The sequence below is a fragment of the Xyrauchen texanus genome, chromosome 2 (assembly GCF_025860055.1).
Source record: "Xyrauchen texanus isolate HMW12.3.18 chromosome 2, RBS_HiC_50CHRs, whole genome shotgun sequence".
In the NCBI taxonomy this organism is placed as follows: domain Eukaryota; kingdom Metazoa; phylum Chordata; class Actinopteri; order Cypriniformes; family Catostomidae; genus Xyrauchen; species Xyrauchen texanus.
In genome coordinates, this window is record NC_068277.1 from 6,963,815 (window position 1) to 6,976,435 (window position 12,621).

The following is a 12,621-nucleotide window of genomic DNA, read 5'->3' on the forward strand; positions in this document are numbered from 1 at the left end:
CATTGTCTCGTTTCGCTGTGTACTGTACTAACTGTATATGGTTGAAACGACCATAAAAACCACTTGACTTGACATCTCCTGGATCAGGACAATGTTGCCGTGCATAGTGACAAATCAACCCATTTAGGAAAGTGTTGTGGTAGTTTTTGTTGCCATTTAGTGTTTTGGAAAAAATCAAAATCAAAGGAGCCTTTAGCCCCCTATTGATTTGACCTAATCCAACTAAACTGTTTTCAATTCTTCAAATTCAATTAAAGTAATGACTTCATTTTTTTGAGTGCATGTTAATCAATAATGCAGAAACAATTAGCATAACATTAATATTCGTGTGTATCCAAGAGCTCAGGATCATTAACTATGAGTCAGTAATGCAGTTATTATAATTTTGACTGCATATAAACAAATGTATAAAAGTAATTGTGTTTCATTAATGTACTTCATTAAACGTTAAAAGACTACATCAAATATAAATCTAACTTTTTCATTTTAAAGGGTAACTAAACCCTAAACCAACTTTTTTTAGTTAATGATCTGTAAGAATGGGGCTTTATTAGTACTGGTCATTGATTCAAGTAATTTTTTTGACATGTGTATAAAGTGTTTTAATTCTACAATATATGGCGTAAAAACGTCTGAGTGCTGCCCTCTTCAGGTTGAACGGTGGCTACTGCAGTTGAATTTTCCTATTGGCTGTTTGCGGTACTTCGTGATGTAAGCGGTGACAGCTGACGTAAGCAGGTTCCAGCTCACCACGCCCTTGGTACGAGCTACCTCGCCCATGGCAGTATAAAAACCATCTCGTTTCGTCAAAACCACTGTAGCGAAGTCAGGAGTTGGAATTGCGAGTATTGAAAACGATCAGGATAGAGTATTTTAGCATCTATTTAGCATAGCATTTATATAGTTATTTAGATTATTTCGTGTAGCCTAGATAGTTAATTAGCATATTTGTTAGTGTAGTATTGTTAGAAGCATAGTTAGTTAGTAGCATAGTATTGCGTCAGTTAGGATAGCTTCAAGTTAGCGTAGATTATCTGTATTTAGTACAGTGGTCAGGATGGTACATAGGTGTAATGTTGCTGGTTGCAACAGCACTGCTGGACTGTATAGCTTTCCAGCAGACTTGGAAATTAGGCGCCAGGGGTTGCACGTCCTTGTTCTGGAAGACCGCAAGTTCCCGCCTAGAGCTGTAGGAGTGTGCAAACTGCATTTTACGCGGGATTGCTTCTCCAATGCAATGGAGGTGGAAATGGGCTTCTCCAAACAGCTCGCGCTGAAAAGCGACGCAGTGCCAAACGCTGCTCCTCCTGCATGGACTCCACCACCTCAGCGGCGTCTTGAGGTGACTGATCATATATATTTGAATCACAATTTATGGTTAGGCTAAAGTTAATCCTCTGGGGTAGACAAACGCGTTCGCGATGCGGGAGTGTTAAACGTATTGCACCCTTATACATTGTATTACGGTATTGACTACCTGTATAGTTTTATTTGGAGGCATACGGTTTTGTACATGATGACGTTACGCTTTACGTCACATTCTTCTAAGTTGAGAGAACAGCTAACTGATGTTATGTTCAAGTGAAGCTTGCTAAATAAAAATCCTGCTAAAAGGATAAACATCACTGAACAGCGTTTCGTTTGTTTTTCCTGCACGCGAGTGAAGGTGAATGCGCACTCGGATGCTCAACAGGGAGTTAAAACCGCAGTTTGAGCCAGCGGCTCGAATTGATATGGCTCCGGCCCTGTGTCCACAGACAATTCACCCTCCTCCACTTCAGGTGAAGGTGGGGGAGAAAGGTCCTCAACTTCAAAAGACCGCTCCGTGGCAAAGCTACTTGCGTCACTCCAGTCACTCTCCATTTTAGAGTCTGACAGCAGCTGTCAATTAATCTGTCACTACGGGTCTCAGGTGCACGCCCCCCCGCTCAGCCCCGCCCTCGGTTCGTCCCCTCTATCCCCGCTGGGGTCTGCCCACTTTTCGAGCATTTTTCAAATATTGCTAGTGGGTGGAGTCAGACTCTGAGCAGGGGTTTAGTTACCCTTTAATCTAAGGCTGAGTTTGGAATAGCACCATACTACTAATACTAATAGTACTATTTCTACCAAGGAAGACTTTCAGACTTGAGTGAAATTTAATATGACATTTATTTGATGACCATAAAACAGAAAAGTAACGCCTCTTTTTGGCATACGCCCTGTTTAGCGGTCCGAAGAAGTTGTACTCGGAAGCGTCATATCCTGCCGGAGATAGGAGGCAGGGGTGAGGAGCCTACCCCTGTGCAGGACGGGACTCAACAGGTGGTGGTGGGCTGGAGGAGGTTGCCGTGTTAGCACACTGAAACAGCAATGTGATAGATTGCAAGCAGACTTATAAAGCAATGGCTTACATGTGATTGGCTAAGAGTTACCCAGCTAATGAAGTGATGATGTACAGCTGCTAGTCTTCCCGCTAGAACTACGCTGCAATTACATTTCTGTTGAAAATAGATGGCAGTAATGGTAAGAGTAGTGGTGGGATGCCATTACAAACTCAGCCTAAATGTTATTCTGTAGTACTAATTCACAATACCTGTCTACAGTATATTTTACAGTCTGTCAATTCAATGTTGAGCACAATTTCAACACTGCATGTAGTGATTATTTCACGTGTGGATCACAAAGTAAAACAACAGTTATATGTTTACAAACATTTTTTTTTTTTTTAAATGCCTTGTGAGGTTATGACATGCCACACATCTGCGATAATGAAAAAAAAAAATACATTATGGCATATTTACAATGTCAGTCTCTTCACTGCCTTCTCTGGGACACACATAAAGAGGTTAAAAATGAAGGGTTGAGTAACATACAGGAGTTAAATGGCAGGGATAACATCTGTTCTTGCTCAAATACAAAAGAACAAATCATTCTGATTATACCTGTTCATCGACTTGACATCAAGAATATTGCTTCACAAGCAATAACACAAGTTACTGCATCTAATGCACATGGACATACATGAAACGGCAACAGAACAAACAATGATAATTAATAAGGCTTTCAGAGGCATCAAAAGGGAGAAATGTTTCCAATGTTTACATTCAAGCTGTTAGGATTATAATCTATCATTAATATGGATTCAATTCAAATGTTTTAGTTATTTAGATACGGTGTCATACAAGTTTTTGAAGATCTTAAAGATTGAATTAAACACTCTAGCACTATTTAATAGATAATAGATTTAATAGATTTAACATATTGCCAGTACTAGTACTCTTGAATATTATTCAAATGACTTTTATATTTATAACAGCTTCTGATTGCCTACAATGCAATTTTATCTCAAAATCTGCACATATATCCATGATTTTATTATCTATTATTTTACATTGGGTGCAATAAAATGAAATACCAACTGATGTATGGCATCAGTAACGTTTTGCTACTGAAGCAAAGAGCAAACAAAGAATTAGTGGAAGATAAAATGAACAAGTTCTCTGTAGCAAAAGTATAATTCGCCAGAATAGAAATAATGCACCTTTGCGAGAGAAGAAACATAAATCACAGATGCACAGTCTACAGCTTATGACGCAGATCCACAACAGATACTAATTCCTACCACTGTACTCAAGTCAAAGCGATACAAAACATCCATATACAGATAACTTTACAAATTCTACAGCATTGTTTCATTAACGCAACACCATCTGTTTGCAATCTTCTGCAAACAAAAATACTTCATTGTTATTTCTCTGTTGCCTGGCAGTTCTTAAGTCACTGTAAATGTACTCTTACAACTGCTTGCACACTATTGCGTTATTGTTAGAGATTAGTCACACACAGAAAAAAAAAAAAAGGTTAAATATTTTTGTGTAGTCTTTATCCTACAAGTTAACAACGCAGTACACACCAATGACAGATTACAACAAACCGTATAAATTATTTAGGCTATTCATGCATACATACATATACCCTGTTACATCATTGGGTTATGTGGTGAAGTTATACATTACCATTACATACAATCACTAGATTGCCATACAGTGTGCCATACATACACATGGAAGCATGAGATTGTAGATGGAGAGCACTAGATGAAAGGCAGTTAATTTGAAAGGCCAAATAACGAATAAAAGAAAACAAATGCAATGAGACGTCAAGTCCTGATCAGTCGTATAAAGACTAATGCGCGGATTCATGGTGGTGCTATTAAGTTTTAACGCTTAATATCTTGCAAACCAATTGAAATCAATCAGAAAACCTTGCACCGATAGCTGCGCTACTGCATTTCGTTTTCGTTTTATTTTAGGCCACGTCCAAATTAACTTTCGGGTTTCCTAACATCAAAGGGGCAGTGGTAGCTCAGCGGTTGAGGCTCAGGGTTACTGACCAGAAGGTCGCCACCAAGATGATACTGTTGGGCCCTTGAGCAAGGCCCTTAAACCTATGTGCTCCAGGGGCGCCGTATCATGGCTGACCCTGCACTCTGACCCCAGCTTAGCTGGGATATGTGGAAAATGAATACATTTCACTGTATATATGCAAAAACAAAAACTGTGTGTAAAATGTGCAACCAAAATTAATGATTCTATTCTATTCAACGTATGCGATTATGGACAGTGTTTTCGGTGCAGGAAAACTGCATTCAAGTGCGGGTGAGATGCGTAAATGTAGCGTAATCGATGCGTTTTTTTAAAACGAAAATGTATTAGTGTGAACGTAGTTCTTTAAAGATTCAATTGGTCTTCTCTGTAAGAAAACCAATGTTAAAGCATAGCATGTGGAGAAGTGTATCATAATGAGTAGCCAAGAAACAAAATTGTTCATTATGACAAGCTTATTTTTATGTACGATTCTGTTCGTTATTACGGTTGGTTCAGAACGAAGTCAAGTTTCTGTGCGTGGAATGGTCACAACATCACCGATATCTGCTCATACACATCAAGACTTTTACAAGCTTTCACTTTTTTGTAGTTCCTTACCAGTGCAACATAAACTGCAACTGTTCTGGGATGTAAAACTTGCGTTAACAGTTTAACTAAATGCAAGAAATCGCAACGTTGCCAATGCGTGCATAGTATATTGTCATTAGGCAAGAAGCAACTACTCTATGCATGAAGATCCAGAATAACCCCCTCCTTCTGCCGTGTGTTGAACCGTATGTTCCTGAAGGGCCCCAAGCTCGCCAAAACACTCTCCACACCAAACACACTTGAACTGAGCTTCACGGGAGTGGACGATGCCATGTTTGGCCAGGTGTTCACGCTGTTTGAACCCTTTGTCACAGGTGGGACACTTAAAGGGTTTCTCTCCGGTATGGACTCTACGATGTCTCTGGAGCTCTGAGGAATACTTAAAGCGTCGTTCGCAGTCTGCGCATTTCATTGGCTTCTCTCGGGCCGGGTCGCAGCGGTGCTGCACAAAATCGGATGAGGATTGGAAGCGGCGGCCACAGAGCGAGCATTTGAGCGGCTTTTCGGTGCAATGGGAGTTTTGGTGCCGCTGTAACGTCGACGACTTTTTGTAGCCCTTCCCGCACACGTCGCATTTGTAAGGCTTTTCCGGAGCAGTCGATCCAGAGTTGGATTCTGTACACTTGTGCCTAAGCAGTTCTCCCGATTGTCTGAAGCCTTTCTGACATGCAGCACATTTAAACAGACTATCGATACCGTGGACATGCTGGTGGTACAGCAGGTGAGACGGTTGCAGGAAGCCCTTGTCGCACTGATTGCACTTGAAAGGGCGGTCTGCCGGGTTTTTGTGCGTACGTCGGTGGCGAACAAGTGCATACTGCTGTTTGAAACTCATCTGACACTCCTCACACTGGAAAGGGCGCTCTTCCGAGTGGGTGCGCTCATGCTGCCTCAAATCCGAGGGTCGTTTGAAGCTTTTTCCGCATGCTGTGCAACGGAACGGACGCTCTCCTGCAGGCTGGCACTGGTGGTGCAGAAGTTCAGAGGACTCTTTAAAATGAAGCTCGCACAGGTTGCACTTGAAAAGGTGCTCGCCGGAGTGAGCGTACATGTGCCGTACCAGGTGCTGCCTGTGCTTGAAGGTCTTCTCGCAAACGGTGCATTTATAAGGGCGATCTGTACTGTGAGTGCGCTGGTGATGTGCAAGGTGAGAAGCCTGACTAAAGGTCTTGTCGCAGGTGTCGCACTTGTAGGGCTTCTCACCTGTGTGCACTCTTTCATGACGTGAGAGTTCGGAAAGGTGACGGAACGCCTTGTTGCACATGGAGCACTTATATGGACGGTCAGTACCCTGATAAGCTGTAGACGAAGATGAGCCCATAGCTGCCCCGTCGCTGGATGTCTCTCCAGTTGAGGGCTGCTGAGGGGTAGACGATGCCGAATCAGGCCGGTACGTTTTCTCACAAATAGAGCACTTCATGGGGTTGTTTGATGTGGAATGCTCATTATGATGTTGCGCCAGAGATGTAAGAAGAGAGAATCCCATTTTGCAAACGCCGCATACAAACGGTTTCTGCTCAACCTGGACGCACTGGTGCTCTAGAAGATCGGTTGCCTGGCTGAAAATCTTCATGCACTGAGTGCACTGGAAAGAGCGATCCTGATTAACCATGCACTGATGCTCGTGGGGGTTGGCCAAGTGCGATATATCATGGCCGCATGCGCCACATTTGTGGCCGCCTTCGCTACCGACCTGTAGCGAAGGCTGCGGAGCTGGCAGCGGGTGCTGCTGGGCATGCTGGGACTGTTGTAATGCAGGGTCTGCTTGTAGGACAATACCATATGCAGCACTGCCTAGGGCATTCTCAGCCACTTGTAGAAGGGGGTGCCCAACAGGAGGGGCGACCGCATGCTGCTGCTGCCATGCTTCGGTCATTCTTCCACTGTACATGTATGGTTTCACACAAAACGTCCCAATGTGTGATGGTCAGTTCATTGGAAAGGCAATGGACTATACTTATGGAGTTTGGCAGGAAGGTTCAAGACTTTTGGGTGAAATTGTTCATGGTGTAAGAGTTCAACAAAGTGAAGTTTTAAATTAGATACCAATCCAAAGGTAACGTCTGAATGTGTCTTCAGTAAATTACACTGAATAGTCTCCAAATGTATGCCTGCAATAAGAAAAACAGCAGATTAGTACCAAAAGTAGTCAATGTAATTATCGCAAGCAATATAAAATGGCTCCCATCGATTTTAACCAATGAATTTCCATGAATGTTCCAATTTCTTGCAATTACAGGTTAAGGATTTTATCTTTATAACACCAGCATATTATAGTTATTATGGTCCCAGAATAATAATAGTACAACCATTTTACTAATCGTTTTGTAGAGATTGCATGTTGATAAGAAAGAGCAAAATATGTCGAATTAAATGACGCAGAGCACTATAGAAAATACCATGACTATTCAATTGGTATTTTATTCATTTCAATTACTTTTCCAGGACTGGAAATCACAACTTACTTAATGAGACCCTGATATTTTCAAGGTCTTCATGAACAAGGGAACCTATTAATAAAGATCTGGAATCAACACTGGGGCAAAAAACAACCTTTTGGATTTAGCAAGCCTGTACTAGAAAATAACATACATAGGGGTATCAATTATGTGGTTCGATCACTAGTGTAAACGCAAATCTAACACCATTATTCCCAATAAAACATCCATACACAGTTTAGGCTATACGCAAACAAAGTATGTATGATTTGCAAAACTAGGTTATAGACTAACTAGTATTTGCCCTTTAGAAATTCTGTATTCGGCAATACATTGTGCAAATTAAAATATCTTGTGCAAACATTTTCAGTACTTTTGCACCTGAATAGTGTTGATAATGATCTGGAGTCAACACTGGAAACACAATACATTATTGATACATACTACAACAATCAAATGCATAGGCTATAACATTGATATTGCCCAATCAATAATAAAAATCCAGCATTCCCTTTATAACATGCTTCCTCACACACACAGTTTGCCACAACACTTTATATAGGATTACTAAAATACTAATACAGCACTAACACAATCCAAACAATCATGCCATTGCAATACAAACAATGAGAGTCGATTGCATGCTAGACTCAAGGGGGAAAACGGGAGAAATCTGGAATTGTATTTGATCCTCTTAATTGGAGAACTGGTGCAGAAAACAAGCGATGCTTTGGATATGACAGTCATATGCATAACCATTATGAGAGGCCTGTCACAAAAGCAGTGCATTGGTTTTTAAAATTCGCTTGTTTTTCCTCAGTTTGTGTGCAAAAAAACTTCAGCTGGCATTTACCGATGCACACTTGCAGCCAGTGTTAGCCGGCGCTGCTAATGCCCTTCTCTTATCAATGTGCTCGAGTGCAATCGTTATTTTTCATCGGTCTCGCGACTCACGCATGCAATAAAGAACATTAAGCCAAATCATACCGCGTCTGCTGAAAGGCACGCATATGATACGCATCGCAACCTTAAACCCGGTGCAAGTGTGTTTACTAGCACGCGACATTGTAGCGATTGCATTAAATGAACGCAGCATTGGCGTCAACCTACTTTGCGTCGCGTTTCCCCCTTCGATGCCTTGCTATCCTGAAGATCCAGGCCCGTTAAAAAAAAAAAAAAAAAAAGTGTAAATAAAACGTTTTATGGCTACAATTCGGGCGCTTCCCTGCCAAAGGGATGCAGAGGGCCCAAATAAATGTGACGCATCGGACCTCTACGACCAGCCCCTAGAACAAGGCGGACACCCCGATGAGATGGGCGCAATGTAATGGGCGGAAAATCACTGTTTTGGTTACTATATATGAGCGAATTTTTGTAAGTCACACGTTGTTTTAGAAGATACAAGGCCGTGATCACAATAGCGTTCAATAGAGGCCATCAAATAAATACATAGACAACATCATATGAAAGCTATGAAATGTATTGCACTAATGTTTATTGTTGTTTATCAAAATACCTCTCTACAAAAATAAATAAATAAAAATTATGAAAATATGTGATTCTTCACAACAACAAAAAAAACTAAAAATAACCATAACGTTCTCATTAAGTTGTGACACAAAAACATTACCTGCAACATTCTGGGAAGGATAGTTTAAGGGTATAAATTCAAAACAATTGCACAACCATATACTAACGTTGGTGCAACGTTCTGTGATTGATGAAAACTAGCATTTGCAACTTAGATATTCTTTGTTCTTCACTAATAACATTCTTTAGAGGTTCTTTTTTAGGTTGTCACACAAAAAAACTCCATGCAACATTCTGGGAAGGATTACACAACCATATGCTAACGTTAGTGCAACGTTCTGTGATTGATGAAGACTAGCATTTGCAACTTTTAGATATTCTTTGTTCTTCAATAATAACATTCTTTAGAGGTTCTTTTTAGGTTGTCACACAAAAACCTCCATGCAACGTTCTGGGAAGGATAGTTTAAGGGTATAAATTCAAAACAATTGCACAACCATATACTAACGTTGGTACAACGTTCTGTGATTGATGAAGACTAGCATTTGCAACTTTGATATTCTTTGTTCTTCACTAATAACATTCTTTAGAGGTTCCTTTCAGGTTGTTACACAAAAACTGCCTTGGGTTAGTTCCCCAAAAAGTAGCCAATTGAAAACCACACACTAACGTTACGGGAACATTCTGTGTTTGCTGAAAACTAGCATTTGCAATTTAGTGTTCTGCAATACATTTAAATTTGTTCTGCAAGTTATTTAATGTTATTTTTAGGTTGTTACACAAAAACCTCCCTGCAACGTTCTGGGAAGGATTACACAACCATAAACTAACGTTGGTACAATGTTCTGTGATTGATTAAAAACTAGCATTTGCAACTTTTAGATATTCTTTGTTCTTCACTAATAACATTCTTTAGAGGTTCTTTTCAGGTTGTTACTCAAAACAACTCCCTGCAACGTTCTGGGAAGGATTACAAAACCATAAACTAACGTTAGTGCAATGTTCTGGGAAGGATAGTTTAAGGTTTATAAAACAAAAAATTACTTTCCTTGGACATTAGGTGTAAGTTCCCAGAAAATAGCTAATTGTAAACCATACACTAACGTTACGGGAACGTTCGGTGTCTTCTGAAGACTAGCATTTTTAATGTAGTGTTCTGCAATTTATTTAAAGTTATTTTCAGGTTGTTACATAAAAACCTCCATGCAACATTCTCGCGAAGGATAGTTTAAGGTTATAAATTCAAAACAATTGCACAACCATATACTAACGTTAGTGCAACGTTCTGTGATTGATGAAGACTAGCATTTGCAACTTTTAGATATTCTTTGTTCTTCAATAATAACATTCTTTAGAGGTTCTTTTTAGGTTGTCACACAAAAACCTCCATGCAACGTTCTGGGAAGGATAGTTTAAGGGTATAAATTCAAAACAATTGCACAACCATATACTAACGTTGGTACAACGTTCTGTGATTGATGAAGACTAGCATTTGCAACTTTGATATTCTTTGTTCTTCACTAATAACATTCTTTAGAGGTTCCTTTCAGGTTGTTACACAAAAACTGCCTTGGGTTAGTTCCCCAAAAAGTAGCCAATTGAAAACCACACACTAACGTTACGGGAACATTCTGTGTTTGCTGAAAACTAGCATTTGCAATTTAGTGTTCTGCAATACATTTAAATTTGTTCTGCAAGTTATTTAATGTTATTTTTAGGTTGTTACACAAAAACCTCCCTGCAACGTTCTGGGAAGGATTACACAACCATAAACTAACGTTGGTACAATGTTCTGTGATTGATTAAAAACTAGCATTTGCAACTTTTAGATATTCTTTGTTCTTCACTAATAACATTCTTTAGAGGTTCTTTTCAGGTTGTTACTCAAAACAACTCCCTGCAACGTTCTGGGAAGGATTACAAAACCATAAACTAACGTTAGTGCAATGTTCTGGGAAGGATAGTTTAAGGTTTATAAAACAAAAAATTACTTTCCTTGGACATTAGGTGTAAGTTCCCAGAAAATAGCTAATTGTAAACCATACACTAACGTTACGGGAACGTTCGGTGTCTTCTGAAGACTAGCATTTTTAATGTAGTGTTCTGCAATTTATTTAAAGTTATTTTCAGGTTGTTACATAAAAACCTCCATGCAACATTCTGCGAAGGATAGTTTAAGGTTATAAATTCAAAACAATTGCACAACCATATACTAACGTTAGTGCAACGTTCTGTGATTGATGAAGACTAGCATTTGCAACTTTTAGATATTCTTTGTTCTTCAATAATAACATTCTTTAGAGGTTCTTTTTAGGTTGTCACACAAAAACCTCCATGCAACGTTCTGGGAAGGATAGTTTAAGGGTATAAATTCAAAACAATTGCACAACCATATACTAACGTTAGTGCAACGTTCTGTGATTGATGAAGACTAGCATTTGCAACTTTTAGATATTCTTTGTTCTTCACTAATAACATTCTTTAGAGGTTCCTTTCAGGTTGTTACACAAAAACTGCCTTGGGTTAGTTCCCCAAAAAGTAGCCAATTGAAAACCACACACTAACGTTACGGGAACATTCTGTGTTTGCTGAAAACTAGCATTTGCAATTTAGTGTTCTGCAATACATTTAAATTTGTTCTGCAAGTTATTTAATGTTATTTTTAGGTTGTTACACAAAAACCTCCCTGCAACGTTCTGGGAAGGATTACACAACCATAAACTAACGTTGGTACAATGTTCTGTGATTGATAAAAACTAGCATTTGCAACTTTTAGATATTCTTTGTTCTTCACTAATAACATTCTTTAGAGGTTCTTTTCAGGTTGTTACTCAAAACAACTCCCTGCAACGTTCTGGGAAGGATTACAAAACCATAAACTAACGTTAGTGCAATGTTCTGGGAAGGATAGTTTAAGGTTTATAAAACAAAAAATTACTTTCCTTGGACATTAGGTGTAAGTTCCCAGAAAATAGCTAATTGTAAACCATACACTAACGTTACGGGAACGTTCGGTGTCTTCTGAAGACTAGCATTTTTAATGTAGTGTTCTGCAATTTATTTAAAGTTATTTTCAGGTTGTTACATAAAAACCTCCATGCAACATTCTGCGAAGGATAGTTTAAGGTTATAAATTCAAAACAATTGCACAACCATATACTAACGTTAGTGCAACGTTCTGTGATTGATGAAGACTAGCATTTGCAACTTCCATATTCGTTGTTCTTCACTAATAACATTCTTTAGAGGTTCTTTTTAGGTTGTCACACAAAAAACCTCCCTGCAACATTCTGGGAAGGATTACACAACCATATACTAACGTTAGTGCAACGTTCTGTGTTTGCTGAAGACTAGCTTTAGCAATTTAGTGTTCTGCAATACATTTAAATTTGTTCTGCAAGATATTTTTTAGTTCTTTTCAGGTTGTTTCACAAAAACCTCCATGCAACGTTCTGGGAAGGATTACACAACCATAAACTAACGTTGGTACAACGTTCTGTGATTGATGAAAACTAGCATTTGCAACTTTGATATTCTTTGTTCTTCACTAATAACATTCTTTAGAGGTTCCTTTCAGGTTGTTACACAAAAACTGCCTTGGGTTAGTTCCCCAAAAAGTAGCCAATTGAAAACCACACACTAACGTTACGGGAACATTCTGTGTTTGCTGAAAACTAGCATTTGCAATTTAGTGTTCC

General features: G+C 39.3%; 1 protein-coding gene across 1 annotated transcript; it reads right to left on the reverse strand.

Annotated features, from left to right (window-relative positions):
• Nucleotides 1-1,505: 1,505 nt before the first annotated feature.
• Nucleotides 1,506-8,629, reverse strand: LOC127659185 (zinc finger protein 319). The gene is made up of 2 exons (XM_052148870.1): nucleotides 8,504-8,629; nucleotides 1,506-7,066 (listed from the first exon to the last, which is right to left on the reverse strand). The coding sequence occupies exon 2, from the start codon at nucleotides 6,844-6,846 to the stop codon at nucleotides 5,086-5,088; it is 1,761 nt and encodes a 586-aa protein (XP_052004830.1). The 5' UTR covers nucleotides 6,847-7,066; nucleotides 8,504-8,629; the 3' UTR covers nucleotides 1,506-5,085.
• Nucleotides 8,630-12,621: the final 3,992 nt, after the last annotated feature.

Excerpts from the sequence above, each read along its gene's own strand:
- LOC127659185 (XM_052148870.1), bottom strand. The coding sequence starts at position 6,846 with ATGTACAGTGGAAGAATGACCGAAGCATGGCAGCAGCAGCATGCGGTC.